Consider the following 16182-nt stretch of genomic DNA (forward strand, 5'->3'; position numbering starts at 1 on the left):
AACCCTGCTCAGAAACCTGGGAGTGGGCCCAGCAATCTGCATTGAACAAGCTCCACAGGTGATGCTAATGCACGTGGAAGTTTGAGAACAGCTGTTCTTAGTAGGGAAAAAAAAAAATCACATGTGACCTTCTTAAATCTTAGCCTTGGAATTCTCCAGAGGGGCTTGGAACCATTGCTTGGAGTTTGGCTGTGGTACATGAGTGAGGAGAACTGTTGATGGGCAGCCATGCATAGTTGGGTGAGCTTCAGGTGGAGTGAATTAAACTTCTTCTCTTACAGCCGTAAATGAAGACCAAGTGCTCATCATTGGGTTTGATATTAGTACATTCCTGAGCTGTTCATCAAGTTCCAAGAAAAGGTAATGTTAGATTTCCTGTTGAACTATCAATAACTGATGTTTCCCAAATGCTCCGCTGTTCTTCACCTGTGTAAGCTCATGGGACTGTTATCATTTGTCTTTTGGATGAGTGGGCCCTCTGTGGCCATTCTGGACAGGAGAGATGGAGACTCAGAGGGAAAAGCTGGGAACAGTGTCCCTGGGCCCCATGCGGTTCTGACTCTCACCAATCATTCAGCCTCCTCTAGTTCACCAAGTGCACACAACTAACAGAGCTGATGTTTGAACCCCTGCCTTCCAGTTAAGATCTTGTTGGAGGCATTGTTAGATGATGAAGAGCAGGCTGTGTTCATGATAGACCTGCCCATCCCTGAAGTTACGTGGTCTGAGTAAAGTGAGTTCTCTGCACCATTTTCTCTCGTGAAATGTGAAGCATATTACCTGCAAGGAGACAGCATAGATGGGAAAGTCAGCCATGCACCAGGTAGAAGCCTAATTCAGTGGTTTCTCAGGACAAAGTTTTTTAATTATTGTGGGATTGCAAATAATTTCTTAGCACATGAGTAAAGTACAAAATTTGTAAGACACATACTAAAAGAAAAAAAAAGAGCAGATCTGCAATTATTTCCATAATCATGTCAGTCTCTTGCACTTACCTGGAGAAGGGCAAGGCAACACATTCCAGTCTTCTTGTCTGGAGAATCCCATGGACAGAGGAGCCTGGTGGGTTACAGTCCATGGGGTTGCAAAGAGTTGGACGTGACTGAAGGGACAGCACCCACGCATGCATGCACTTACCTTCCAATGCATTTCTCGAGTGAGAAAAGCTTGGTGTGGAAGCCAGTGCAGGGCGTTTCCCAGAACCCTCAGCACTCCACAGGAGTATGTTGCAGAATGGAATGTCTCGTACCCTGTGTCAAGGAAGGACTAGGGGCAACCATTAGCTTCCCAGACCTTCGGCTAAAGCTCGCTGCGGACAGTTCTAGCATAGCTCTGTCCAAGATCATAAGCTTCAGTGCACTATCTCTTTGTACCTTTTTTTCTCCCAGCAGTTGGCTGTCCTCAGCCATGTCTCCCTCTACTGTTCAATCCTCTCAACTCACTTCACATCAGCAGTTCACATCACCAGACCTGAAGCAGCTACACGCCAGGCTTTGTGCTGAGAGTATGAGAAGTATATTGTGGGTATACTGCATGAGCAAGCAGGTCAAACCTGCTCTCTGTTTGTACTTGGAATCAGCCGAGGAGTGCTGGGCTGTGTTTTTTGGAAAATAAAACTGAAGAGGTCATAAGAAAGGGGGCAGTCTGAGGAAGCAGTGATTATAAAACCGCAAGATGACATGAGACATCAGTTCCAGGGTTCTCTTTCTAACGGCTTGATCTCTTGCTAATTCTCCTGAAGGGAAGGTCCAATGTTGGCTAACAAACTGAGAGTGGGTGAATGTTGATGGATAATCTGCAGGTGCTGGGGCAGGTGGAAGGGGGTTCTGGGAGGACAGACATAATTTTCTCATTGGAATGTTTTAGACTCAGAAATGAGACAGAGAGGCCCACCAGTGACTCTGGCAGAGAGAGTGGCAGGAGATACAGCACTGCTCCCCAGAGGAGAGGATGAGAGCGTAACCTGGGGTGCTCTGAGGGGTTAGAGTAGGGAGTGAGGGGCACCTGGAAGGCTGGGCATACGGACTGCTTGAGCTAAATCTCTACCCAAGTGAGGCAAACCCAGGCTCCAAGGCCTGTATGGCAAGTTCTGTTTTATCCAGGGGGAGTTTATTTCTTGAAAACCTCTTTTCACCCAAGCCAGAAGGACGGTCATGATCAGAAGGGTTGGGTCAGAACAGCGGAGTGGGCACTCCTCTGGGTCCCTGGTGCGTTCCAGACTCATGCGTCTGTTTTGGATAATCTACAGCTACAGGCCATCATTTCCCAGCACCACCTTTCTACAAAAGGCAGATGAGTTGATGCTTCATAAAACAGAAGGAGCTGAAGTTTGAACCCTAGAGAAGGGCATGGCCACCCTCTCCAATATTCTTGCCTGGAGAACCCCATGGACAGAGGGGCCTGCAGGCTACAGTCCACAGGGTCGCAGAGTCGGACATGACTGAAGGGATTTAACACACACAAATCTGTAAGGCCCAGGCCCCACTCCATGGGAGAGAGGTCTTTCTGCAGGGTCCCTGTACCAGTTCTGCGCTCTGGGCCAACCTTGTAAAATGTCAGCCCCTCTCCACTGGAGAGCCCTAGGACAGGGAGTTGCTCTCGCCTTTCCCCACCTGTGTTCTCTTCTCCAGGCTAAACACACGCCCCTCTACCAACACTTCCTCAAGGCTGCCCTCTGCTGGTGAAACTGCCGCATGTTCTCAGGCACTGCTCTCCAGCCCACACGCAGGACTCAGGGAGGGAGGGAGGGAGAGAGGAAGGAGAGAGAAGGAAAACAGACTAGAATTAAATAGAATATATCAGACTTGGTTGTCTATGAAAATAGCTTTTTAAAAATAATTTTATTTATTTTTGACTCAGCTGGGTTTTCATTGCTGCACGGGTTCTTCTCTAGTTGAAGAGAGCAGGAGTGATGCAACTTCTCATTGCAGTGTGCAGGCTTCTCATCGCAGTGGCTTTTCTTATTGCAGAACATGGGCTCAAGGCCGCTCTGGCTTCAGTAGTTGCCGCACAAGTGCTCAATAGTTGCAGCTCCCAGGCTCTAGAGTACAGACTCAGAAGCTGTGGTGCACAGGCCTCGTTGCTCTGAGGCATGTGGGATCTCCCTGAACCAGGGATCGGACTCATGTCTTCTGCATTAGCAGGTGGATTCTTTACCACTGAGCCACCAGGGAAGCCCTCAAACTAGCATTTCTATGTTATGTTTTATTTCGTTATGTTTATTTCAGATATATTTATTTCTGAATAAATATTTATGTTCATAAAACATAACATATATGCATATAATGTCCACATATCTACACATATACATAGTGATATGTGGTTAAAAGCACAGACTCTGAGCTCTATCATTTGCAAGCTGTATAATCAAGGAGTTCTCATTTTAAAAAAAGATTAAAGTTTATTGACATAAATGAAGCCCAGAGATGGACAGTCTAGAGTGGGTAAAATCATCAGGAACCCAGGCTCCTCTCTCATTGCTTTGTCACCCTTAACAAAACTTCTGCCTCATGGTGCTGGATGGATGCTTGAGCTCCTGCCATTATGACCATAACCCAGGCAACATGAAGAAGAAAGGAAGTTGTAGCTGGGGTTGATATTTAAGTGGTATACATCAGTAGAGCTGTACTGGTAGTTCAATTACTGAAATATTTCTGTACCAGCTGGTAAATAGCTGCTGGCCCCTGATGCCCAGAAATTACTCACTTCTTTAAGTCTCAGTTTCCTTCTCTGTAGGAAGAAAATAAATAATGTACTGCCTATCTCATACACTTATTTTGAAATTTAAATGAGGTAATTAATGTACATACATTTTTATCACAGTGGCCAATATAGAATCAAAAGACTCAACAATTGAAGTCATTATCTTTAGCTGTGTTTTATAAATATACATTATAAGAAGAAAAATTTCATCAGAACTGAAGACAATATTGAAGGGTGGTCTAATACAGAGAATAGTAGCATTAGCACAGTATTTTCAGTCATGCAGGAGCAGTGATAACTTGCCTAAGTTCAGTTCAGTTCAGTTGATCAGTTGTGTCCAACTCTTTGTGACCCCATGGACTGCAGCACATCAGGCCTCCCTGTCCATCACCAACTCCTGGAGTTTACTCAAACTCATGCCCATTGAGTTGGTGATGCCATCCAACCATCTCATCCTAACTTGCCTAAGAAGGGGTAATAATAATTTCCCATCTCCCAGTCACTTCCTGCCCATCACTTAGAGTCAGTGTTATTGGAATCTTTACTGACTAAACACATTGTCACCATTCATCAGTCTCAGGTCACCTATAAATTAGAGTTATTACTTATTATGTCCCTTTATATCACTTCACTCCCTCAGCTGGTCTTGTTCTCTGAGTGACAGCCTGACCCTCCAGACTGCCCTGCAGCTGGGCCCGGACACAGCAGTAGACGCCTGGCCGCCCCGCTCAGCCTATCAGAGAGTCTGGGAAGCGTTTTCCAACCAGTCCACGGCAGAAAGGGATGCTTTCCTGCAGGATGTTTTTCCTGAAGGCTTTCTCTGGGGTGTCTCCACGGGAGCTTTTAAAGTGGAAGGAGCCTGGGCTGAGGATGGAAGAGGGCCGAGCATCTGGGACAGAGTCGGGCCCCAGAACACCGCCAAGGGCCAGGCAACGCCAGAGGTGGCCAGCGACAGTTACCACAAGGTAGACACTGACGTCGCCCTGCTCCGTGGCCTCCAGGCCCAGGTCTACAAGTTCTCCATCTCCTGGTCCCGCATCTTCCCCACTGGGCAGGGGCATAACCCCAACCCCCGGGGCGTTGCCTACTACAACAAGCTGATTGACAGCCTGCTGGACTCGCACATCGAGCCCATGGCCACACTCTTCCACTGGGACCTGCCTCAGGCGCTGCAGGATCGCGGCGGGTGGCAGAATGAGGACGTGGTGGATGCCTTCCTGGACTACGCGGCCTTCTGTTTCTCCACGTTTGGGGACCGTGTGAAGCTGTGGGTGACCTTCCACGAGCCATGGGTGATGAGCTACGCGGGCTACGGCACTGGCCAACACGCACCGGGCATCTCTGACCCAGGGGTGGCCTCTTTTAAGGTACTTCCCATCCTTGCCGTGCCTACTTGTTGGAAGGGCATTTGGTTGGAAAAACACTCTTTTACCTTCCCATCAGCAAGTCTTTTCTTTTTCTTCTTTAGAAGAAATTGGAGGGAGGGAAGGAACTGTTAAAATTGTTAAAAGCGCCAAACGCTGTTCTGGCACTTTAAAAATTGTTACTGCATCCTCAGAACGGCTCTGATGGATGAGGGAATTGGGGTTCAGGAGAAGAAGCAATTTGGTTGTGATGACATTGATAGTGGGTTAGCAGTGTGAAGCCAACATTTTGAGCCCAAATCTACTTGACTCCAAAGCAAGTTTTCCATGTCAGCCAGGACTTAACTGCAAGTGACAGAAAACCCAACCTAAACTGACTTGAAAGCAAGGAGGGAATTTCTGAGTTCAGGAAACTGGAAAGTCCTAGTTTTAGCTGATCAGAGTAGAGTTGTTTGGACCAGCGTTGATGTTACCAGGACTCAGTTTTTCCTTTTCTCTTGTTCCCCTCATTGGCTTTATTCTTGGGCTTCCGAGTAGCCAGATGGCTGCAATCCTTCTCCCATATTTCAGCATCAGTAGAAGACAGGAAAGATGGCTTATCACTGTTCTGGCAAAGGTCTCCTGTGCTCATGATCTCTGTGTGGGTCGCATGCTCATCCCTGACCCAGTCACTGGGTCTAGGCTAGGAGTCTGTGAAGTTCAGTGCAGATCCCAGCTCTACCCCTCAATACTGGCTGAGAGATGGGGAGGTGGGGACGGAGGAAGGTGCAGGGGGCAATCAGAGTATCACTTCAATAAGAAGGGGATGTATAACCTGAAAACAAAGTATTTTTTCTTTTTTTGGCCACATGTGGCATATGGGATCTTAGTTTCCCAATCAGGGATTGAACTGATGCCCCCTGCAGTAGAGGTGCAGAGTCTTAACCAGGGAAGTCCCTGGAGACAAAATTTTAAATATCTTCATATGGGTCCCAAGCATCATCTTCCTTTTTCTTTAAAATCTCCCAGAAAAGCTACCAGCTTCACTGGCAACATTCTTCAGGATAAGCACGTTAGTCTGGCTTTCCTCTGCCACACTTTGGGTTCTGTTCTGAAATGGGCTTCCCTGGTGGCTCAGATGGTAAAGAATCTGCCTGCAATAAGGGAGACCCGAGTTCAATCCCTGGGTCAGGAAGATCCCCGGGAGAAGGGAATGGCAACCCACTCCAGTATTCTTGCCTGGAGAATTCCATGGACAGAGGAGCCTGGCGGGCTACAGCCCGTGGGATCACAAAGAGTAGGACACGACTGAGTAACTAACACACACAAACTGTTTTAAGACAGGAGTATTCACTGTGCCCCATGCTAGATAAGTCATCAAGACATTAAAACCTTTGAGGGGGGGGGGAAATGATACTAACACATATTAGAAAATTAGAGAGCAATTCAAACTATGCACAGAGTGAGCTCTGTAAGTGACTCAATATAATGCCAGAACATAGCACTTAAGTCGAGGCTTCCATTCTGCTCTTGTTCAGCACACTTGCTTGTTCTCATTCAGCACACTTGTTCACCACACCCACGGAGAAAGAGAACACTCCTGAAAGGGGAAGGTTTGGACCTTTCTGTGTTTTTATTGTGAAGCTCATCCCATCCTTTTCTCCTTAGGCTTCTTATCCCTACAGCTATGTCTCCTGAGATTTTCCTATAGAGACTGTGATGAGAAAGTCCACCTCACTTTTCTCTCTCAATTCTTCCTTTTATTTATAAAACATTATGATACCAGTAAGGAAAAATTTCAAAGAAAAGATCTCTCTCATAACCTTACCAGTATTTCATTCCAGTCACAGTTTCCTTGCATTCACAGTGTAGTCACAGTGTACCCTCGGCTTAGTACCTTTGATTTTTATTGTTGTTGTTTTTATTGAAGTATAGTTAATTTACAGTGTTGTGCCAATCTCTGCTGTATATCAAAGCAGCTCAGTTATATACATATATACCTCTGTAAATATTCTTTTTCATTATGATTTATCCCAGGAGATTGGATATAATTCCCTATACTATACAGTAGTATAGTATATACTATATATACTATTATATATGGGTGTTTATCTATCCCATATATAATAGTTTGCATCTACCAACCCCAAACTCCACCCCTCTCCCTCCCCGTTTCCCCCGTGGCAACCACAAGTCTATTCTCTATATCTGTGAGTCTTTTTCTGTTTTGTAGATAGGTTCATTTGTGCTGTATTTAGATTCCACATATAATATCATATGGTATTTGTCTTTCTCTTTCTGACATATTTCACTTGGTGTGATAATTTTTGGTTGCATCCATGTTGCTGCAGATGGCATGATTTCATCCTTTTTTCTGGCTGAGTAGTATTTCAGTGTATAGATGTACCGCATCTTGTTTATTCATCCCTCTGTCAGTGGACATTTAGGTTGCTTCCATGTTTTGCCCTGACACCAGCAGGCTAAGAAGGGAAGCATTCCTGCTTTTAAGAAAGGTGCACAGTTTGCTGCTGGAGGTCAGGGCCCAGTTAAGAACTAATATTTGGTACACCAGAAGCAGTCAGGAGCCCCTCTTCATGGAGCAATGTTCTGGTACAACATTCCTCAAACACAGGCGTCAGCCTCTTCACATGATGAACAGGAAAAGGAGCTCAGTGGTAACAAACCCCTTCCCGCACCCCAGTCTCTGCTCTCTGCCTTGCCCACACAGCCACACTGAGCCCTTCTGGGAGGATCCAGAATGACCCACTTCCTGCAGACGAAGCTGAAGCCGAGAGAGAAGATGGTTTGAGTTTACTGAGCATGTGACAGAGTCGATTTAAATCTCGACTTGTTATGCTCCACACACCCCACCTTTGCCCAGTGTCTCACGGTGCTCCGCCAAGGAACCATGCTGACTTTTGTAAGACCATGAGTTGAGTCTACACACAGATCTTGGTGGTGGTTTCTCTTCCTAGATTTTATTAAGTAGAAAGGAGATCAGGCAGGCTAGAAGGAATTTTCCCCTCCTTTGTATTAATTAAAATGATCCCCCCTTCCAATTAGTTGTTGGCTAGTTAGTCAATAAGCCCTTACTGAGCACAGAGGCCATGTAGCACTATGAGGGACAGTAGAAGCCTGGGGTTGGACGGCCTGCATTTACCCCTTCTCTGGATCTGTGTTCCGCACCTGTATTGTAGAAATAGTATTTGTACTTGTCAACTAACTGAGGATCACACGAGAGAAGCCATTAACCCTTATTGTTGATGTGGTTGTGGTGCTATTGCTAATGATCTGATGGTGGTGTTGACTGGTTGTCAACACTTGTGGACATAGTTGCTGTTAACTTGGGAAGCTATTGTCCATGTGGCTGATGTTGCTGGCACTGGTGGTGTTGTCAACATTGTCCATGTTCTAGCCTCCTTTACATTGTTAGCATCAGTCTTAACTTCTCTTTGGTGCTGTTGACTTGATATTTTGTTGATTTGTTGCCAATGTGACGTAGGTGTTAACTTGTTGATGACTTGATGACACTGTTGACATCAGTGTTGATATATTGATGTTGACGTCATCAGCCTTACTGCTTTTATTAACTTGCTGCCATCATTCACCTTGGTGTTAACTTGCTGACATCGTTGTCGTTGACTTGTTACTGACTTGTCACTAAGTCCTGAATTTCCTTCTTTCTTCCTCACAAGGTGGCTCACACGGTCCTCAAGGCGCACGCCAGGGCTTGGCACCACTACGACAGCCACCACCGCCCACAGCAGCAGGGCCGTGTGGGCATCGTGCTGAACGCGGACTGGGCAGAGCCCCTGTCCCCAGAGAGGCCCGAGGACCTGAGAGCCGCCGAACGCTTCCTGCACTTCATGCTGGGCTGGTTTGCACACCCCGTCTTCGTGGATGGAGACTACCCGGCTGCCCTGAGGGCCCAGATCCAACCGCTGAACGAGCTGTGCCCCAGTCCTGTGGTCCAGCTCCCTGAGTTCACCCAGGCAGAGAAACAGCTCTTGAAAGGCTCTGCTGATTTTCTGGGTCTGTCCCATTACACTTCCCGCCTCATCAGCAAGGCCCAAGGACATACCTGCATCCCCAGCTATGATACCATCGGCGGCTTCTCCCAGCATGTGGACCCCACGTGGCCCCAGACCGCATCCTCTTGGATTCGCGTCGTGCCCTGGGGCATAAGGAGGCTGTTGAATTTTGTATCCTTGGAATACACAAAAGGCAAAGTTCCAATCTACCTAGCCGGGAACGGCATGCCCATAGCGGAGAATGAAGACCTCATCGATGATTCCCTGAGAGTTGACTACTTCAACCAGTATATCAATGAGGTGCTCAAGGGTAAGGACATGGATATGCTAGTGATCAAGCATGGGTGGTACTTCATCAAGTCTTCAGACTTTTGTTTTATGGGACAAAAACAATCTCCCATGGAAATGAAGCCAGAAAATAGTGTTTGTAGTAATAGTCAGTCCTTCATATCAGCCTTCTAACTCTCTCTCTAAAGGTCTTAAGTGTTTGCTTTTATATTCCTAGTCCCTACAATGCTCCTTCTACGCTCTGCCCATCTGAGTCCTAACCATTCATCAAGCCTCATCATCTTTTTGTTGTTGTTGTTCACAGCATGTGGCTAGCAGGATCTTAGATCTCTGACCAGGGATTGAACTCATGCCCCTTGCATTGGGAGCATGGAGTCTTAACCACTGGACCACCAGGGAAGTCCCCTCCAATCCTAATTCTAGATAAACAATTTATGTAACCTTACAGGCTTTGCCTTTACAAGCCTCCCCTATTTTATAGCAGAACACAATTCAAGTGCTGCTTAAATCTGTGCCTTCTGGGCTGCAGTGCTCAGTTCAATTCAGTTGCTCAGTTGTGTCTGACTCTTTGTGACCGACCCCATGGACTGCAGCACACCAGGCTTCCCTGTCCATCACCAACTCCTGGAGCTTGCTCAAACTCATGTCCATCGAGCTGGTGATGCCATCCAACTATCTCATCCTGTCATCTCCTTCTCCTCCTGCCTTCAATCTTTCCCAGCATCAGGGTTTTTTCCAATAAGTCAGTTCTTCGCATCAGGTCACCAAAGCATTGGAGTTTCAGCTTTAGCATCAGTCCTTCCAATGAATATTCAGGACTGATTTCCTTTAGGATTAATTGGTTTGATCTCCTTGCAGTCCAAGGGACTCTCAAGAGTTTTCTCCAACACCACAGTTCAAAAGCATCAATTCTTCGGTGCTCGACTTTTTTTATATTCCAACTCTCACATTCATATATGACTACTGGAAAAACCATGGCTTTTGACTTGTTAGCAAAGTAATGTCTCTGCTTTTTAATATTCTATCTAGTTTGGTCATAGCTTTTCTTCCAAGGAGCATGGCTGAAATGCTAAGAAACCCCAAATAAGCACCTCTATTTAAAAAATAACAGCAGAGACTTTAGAACAACCAGTAACAGAGACTTTAAAGCAGTTTCCAATTTTGTTTTTCTCCATAGCTGTCAAAGAAGACTCTGTGGTTGTTCAGTCTTACATCGCTCGCTCCTTCATTGATGGCTTTGAAGGCCCTTCTGGGTATAGCCAGAGGTTTGGACTGTACCACGTCAACTTCAATGACAGCAGCAGGCCAAGGACTGCCAGGAAATCTGCCTACTTTTTCACCAGCGTGATAGAAAAAAATGGTTTCCTCAACAAGGTAGTAAAAAGACTGTCACCACCCAGTATAGCAAATGTCCCCCAGAAAATCAGAGCCTTCACTTTTCCATCTGAGGTGCCCTCTAAGGCAAAAGTGGTCTGGGAGAAGTTCTCCAACCAACCCAAGTTTGAGAGAGATCTGTTCTACCATGGCACATTCCGGGATGACTTTCTGTGGGGTGTGTCCTCGTCAGCCTATCAGATTGAAGGAGCTTGGGATGCTGACGGCAAAGGCCCCAGCGTCTGGGACAACTTTACCCACACACCAGGGAGCAACGTGAAAGACAACGCTACTGGAGACGTGGCCTGTGACAGCTATAACCACCTGGATGCTGACCTGAACATGCTCCAAGCTTTGAAGGTGAAGGCTTATCGCTTCTCCATCTCCTGGTCTCGGATTTTCCCAACTGGGAGAAACACTTCTGTCAACACACATGGTGTTGATTATTACAACAGGCTGATCAATGGCTTGGTGGAAAACAACATCTCTCCCATGGTAACCCTGTTCCACTGGGACCTGCCCCAGGCCCTGCAGGATATTGGAGGCTGGGAGAATCCTTCCCTGATTGACTTGTTCAACAGCTATGCAGACTTCTGCTTCCAGACCTTTGGTGACAGAGTCAAGTTCTGGATGACTTTTAATGAGCCCACATACCAGGCCTGGTTGGGGTATGGCTCAGGGGAATTTCCCCCAAATGTGAATGACCCAGGCTGGGGACCTTATAGGATTGGCCATGCAATCATCAAAGCTCATGCCAGAGTCTATCACACGTATGATGAGAAGTACAGGCAAGAGCAGAAGGGGGTCATCTCCTTGAGCCTCAGTTCCCACTGGGCAGAGCCCCAGTCGCTGGTCCCCAGGGACGTGGAGGCAGCTGACCGAATGCTGCAATTCTCCTTGGGTTGGTTTGCCCACCCCATCTTCCGAAACGGAGACTACCCAGATGCCATGAAGTGGAAGGTGGGGAACAGGAGTGAACTGCAACACCTGGCCACCTCCCGCCTGCCCAGCTTCACGGAGGAAGAGAAGCAGTACATCGCAGCTACCGCCGATGTGTTCTGCCTCAACACTTACTCCTCCAGGATCGTGCAACACACGACACCCAGGTTAAACCCACCCTCCTACACGAGTGACCAGGAGCTGCTGGAGAGGGAGGACACTTCCTGGCCTGCCACAGCCATGAACAGGGCTGCCGCCTGGGGGATGCGGAGACTGCTCAACTGGGTCAAGGAAGAGTATGGGGACATCCCCATTTATATCACTGAGAACGGAGTGGGGCTGACGGACTCCAAACTGGAAGATACCGACAGGATATTTTACCACAAAACCTATATCAACGAAGCTCTGAAAGGTACGTGAGGGTTCAAGTTCCCCTTACAAAGTCTCCCAACATCCATATGTCAGGAGCCTTGGCAGAATGGAGTACAAACCATTAATGGGTCTCTTGTTTATACCCTGATCCTATAACTCTCTCCCTGTCTGAGGTTACATATCCCTCTGGAATCTGAAAAAAAGCAGTGATCTTCTCCCCACATGTGACACAGAGTCCCACAGGCGTGTTTTCATTACTGACCAAATACTGTGTGACAAGTACTATTCTAAGTGCTGGGGACACAGCAGTGAACAGAACAAACACCTTTATGCTGACAAGGAGCTTACTATATTCTGGTAGATTCCATTTGTCAGGCTTCTCTGGTGGCTCAGATGGGAAGAATCTGCCTGCAATGCAGGAGCCCCAGGTTCTATCCCTGGGTCACGAAGATCCCCTGGAGAAGGGAATGGCAATCCAATCCAGTATTGCCTGGAGAATTCCATGGACAGAGGAGCCTGGTGGGCTACAGTTCATGGGGTCACCAAGAGTCAGACACGACTGAATGACTAGCACTGACTTTCAGGTTCCATGTACCCCAGAGAAATAACCTCTAAAGTGGGCTAAGACTCTTGAATTGCAGACATGTCCCTTTACTCCAACAAAAGAATTTGATTTTGCAAAGATCAGTCATTAATACTTGTTATGGGGTTATCAGTGTTAACAAAAGGGCGATCTATCATGGCACACGTTACTTGTGTGTACAAGTTGGTGGTTGAAGACCGCCTGCAGTGAGGAGCCAGTACGGGGCTGCGCTTCTTGGGCCCTCACCCTCCTGGTGTAAAGCTCTCCTCTGCCCTCTGTGCAATGTCCCCAGCCTACAGACTTGATGGCGTCAACCTTCGTGGATATGCTGCCTGGTCCCTGATGGACAACTTTGAGTGGCTGGAAGGCTACACGGTCAAGTTTGGACTGTACCGTGTTGATTTTGATGACGTGAACAGGTCTCGCACGGCAAGAGCCTCAGCCAGTTACTACACAGAGGTCATCACCAACAATGGCATGCCGCTGTCCAAGGATGATGAGTTCCTATACGGACAGTTCCCCAAGGACTTCATCTGGAGTGCAGCGACCGCCTCATATCAGGTGAGGAGCTAGCCGTCTACAGTAAACCTACTACATGCCAGGCTCTGTCGGGGCTGCAGAGGGCAGGCAGGAGCAGTGGGTTTTCACAGACCTGTGGGCGGGAGGGACAGGTACCACAGGGTGGGGATGGAGGGGCGTCTGGGAGACCCTCTTCCCAGACAGCCTGGCCTCTTCACATCTCCAAATTCAGGAGAACAAGCACAGTTAGAAGGGCCAGGCTGAGACAGGTGTTAGCGGGCCAGGTGGAGCCAGGCAGAAACCCTTAGGCAAAGATGTGCAAATATGAAGATTCTCAGCTGGATGCCTTTATTTCTTACCTCGTATCTTCCAAGCAGACAGTTTGATCAAAATGACTATCATGTGGACCTGGGCTTTTTCTGACATCCTAATAACATCATACCTTTACCTTATTCATGCTAAATGAAGCTCACTAATACAGAAAATACGAGGGTTCACTTTTCCTCAGAGAAAAGAAAGCTACAAAGTGAAGTGTGACTTGCCAAGGCAGTTAAGGGTGGGACCCTACTTTACATCTCCTGCCTCCTTTTATTTTCTTTGATCCAGGAGTGGGTGCTCTGTATTCTCAGTGTGGAACCTGGGTGGGGTCAGTGGTCTGAGCTGACCTGACTCTGGCTTGCTCAGCTCTTGAGTTTTTTATAGGTGACCATAGCTGCTGAAACTGTTTCCAAGAAAGGTGAGGGGAGCCCCGCCAGATGACCTGACTACCATGATATAATGACATCTCAGACCAAATTCTGCAGTATCCAGATGTACATTAGCTAAGCACACAAACATAGAAACTGTTCATGTGTCTGTCCATGGCCTAGAAGAAACCACAGCTCTTGGTCCTTTTTTGGAGCTCTGGTACATTGAACATGAAAGGTTCATTGGAGGAAATGCCAAGATTTCAGAGACAGGATCCTGTTACTCTTACTTGAGGCAGACAGAATCCTCTGTAGAAGGGTTTCTCCAGCCAGGCCAACTGAAATTTGGGGCTGGAGAACTCTTTGCTGTGGGCTGTCCTATGCACTATGGCCCATCCTACACACCATGGGTCCATCCCGTGCACCGTGGTCTGTCCCGTGCACCGTGGTCCGTCCCGTGCCCTGTGGTCCATCCCGTGCACTGTGGTCCACCCGTGCACCATGGTCCATCCCGTGCACCGTGGTCCGTCCCGTGCTCTGTGGTCCATCCTACACACCATGGGTCCATCCCGTGCACCGTGGTCCGTCCTGTGCACCATGGTCCGTCCCGTGCTCCGTGGTCCGTCCCGTGCACTAAGGTCCGTCCCGTGCTCCGTGGTCCATCCCGCGCCCTGTGGTCCATCCCGTGCTCCGTGGTCCATCCCGTGCACCGTGGTCCGTCCCGTGCACCATGGTCCGTCGTGTGCACCGTGGTCCATCCCGTGCACCGTGGTCCGTCCCGTGCAACGTGGTCCGTCGTGTGCACTGTGGTCCATCCCGTGCACCGTGGTCCGTCCGGTGCACCGTGGTCCGTCCCGTGCACCGTGGTCCGTCCCGTGCACCGTGGTCCGTCCCGTGCACTGTGGTCCATCCCATGCACTTTGGTCCATCCTGTGCACTGCAGGATGTTTAGTAACAAACCTGGCCTCTGCCCACTGGATGCCAGTAGACCCCTTCCCCAGCTGTAACAACCAGAAATGTCTCCAGACATTGCTAAGTGTCTCCTCGGGGACAAATAATCCCTGGGTGAGAACCACAGCCCCATGGGTTTCCAGCTGGACTTATTCTAGGGCCAGGGAAAGGGTCTCATTCTAGGGCATGGCTGCAGGCCTGAATCAGGTATTACTGTGACAGTTGACAAATGGTGATTTTTCTCAGTCCATCATTGCTTTTATATTTATTAGGTAGCATTCAACAGAAAGGTCGAGTTTTGTCTTTTCTTCTGCTTTTTTACATTTTATTTGCATATAAATACATATTGATATGTATCAAAAGTATGGCCTCATGAAATTCTATTTTGTTCAGTGGGTTATATTTTTGTCATCATTAGTATGGAGATATTTAAATCATCCCACATTTTGCCAGGTGGATAGTCCTTTAGCTAGAGCCTGCGTCCTTTTGACGTGGCCCATCGTTCTTTGAGCACTTTCCTAATTCTTTCTGGTACAACAAGATGTTCCAAGCATCTTCTGTCTTTTCTGCCCCAGCCCTTTAATCAGCCATCTCTCTAATGAGCCCTGGTTTCTTTTATTGGATAAGGGCATCTAGAAACCAAGATCTAGGTGCTTAGTATGCTAGCGGGTCATTACTTCTAGGCCCTCTAGAAGTGGACAGAGTGAGGAAATACATGTGTACACACACAGTGTGTGTGCACAGATATCTATTTCTATATCCACCCACATCTTTATGTATGTTAAAAAAAACACTTTGATACCCCCAAGTCCAATCCTACTCACAAGGTTAATGCCGGCTTTCCCGCTTTTCATAGTCATATCTCTTTTCTCCAATGATGAGAAATCTAACTCCCAATATCCTCAACATAGTCGCTTATTGTCTTAGTCCCCCTGCATTAACTAGTCTCCCAACCACCAAGCCATCTCCTGCACGCAGATGGACAACACCTGGTCCTTCCCGCTGCTCCAACGCCCTGCCACTCTCACAGGGGCCGAGCAGGCCAAGCCTGGATATGCATTCTTGGTTAAAACGCCACACTGCCTTAGCTGCAGCCAGTCACAGAGTATCACACCATACCTGTCAAAGTGTTTTAAAGTAATTTATAGAAATTACACGTCTTGGACTACCCAAGCCCATGCGTAGGCATTTGCTCAGTGGCTTGTGTCAGTTTCCATGCAGATTAGGTGAAAGGAGGAAAAGGAGGCATAGAAACAGTGATACCCATCCTGGTTAGAAACTCCGCCTCCACGTCTGGCATCATCGGGATGTGTCTGACTGTGCTTGGGGTTAAGGCACATCAGATTGTTCATTGAAACGTTTAATGAGCACCCACCATACACCAGACGTTGCTG

At 47.7% G+C, this 16182-nt stretch overlaps 1 protein-coding gene across 1 annotated transcript in view; it reads left to right on the forward strand.

Moving 5' to 3' along the window:
- LCT (lactase) overlaps positions 1-16182 on the forward strand; it is a 47594-nt gene that overhangs the window by 17577 nt on the left and 13835 nt on the right. Inside the window, exons 5-9 of the mRNA XM_043894256.1 lie at positions 282-360; positions 4343-5069; positions 8741-9386; positions 10542-12089; positions 12925-13193. Of these exons, the coding sequence (XP_043750191.1) occupies positions 282-360; positions 4343-5069; positions 8741-9386; positions 10542-12089; positions 12925-13193 (3269 nt within the window). The remainder of the gene's footprint in view (positions 1-281; positions 361-4342; positions 5070-8740; positions 9387-10541; positions 12090-12924; positions 13194-16182) is intronic.

Source organism: Cervus elaphus, chromosome 33 (assembly GCF_910594005.1).
Source record: "Cervus elaphus chromosome 33, mCerEla1.1, whole genome shotgun sequence".
Lineage (NCBI taxonomy): Eukaryota > Metazoa > Chordata > Mammalia > Artiodactyla > Cervidae > Cervus > Cervus elaphus.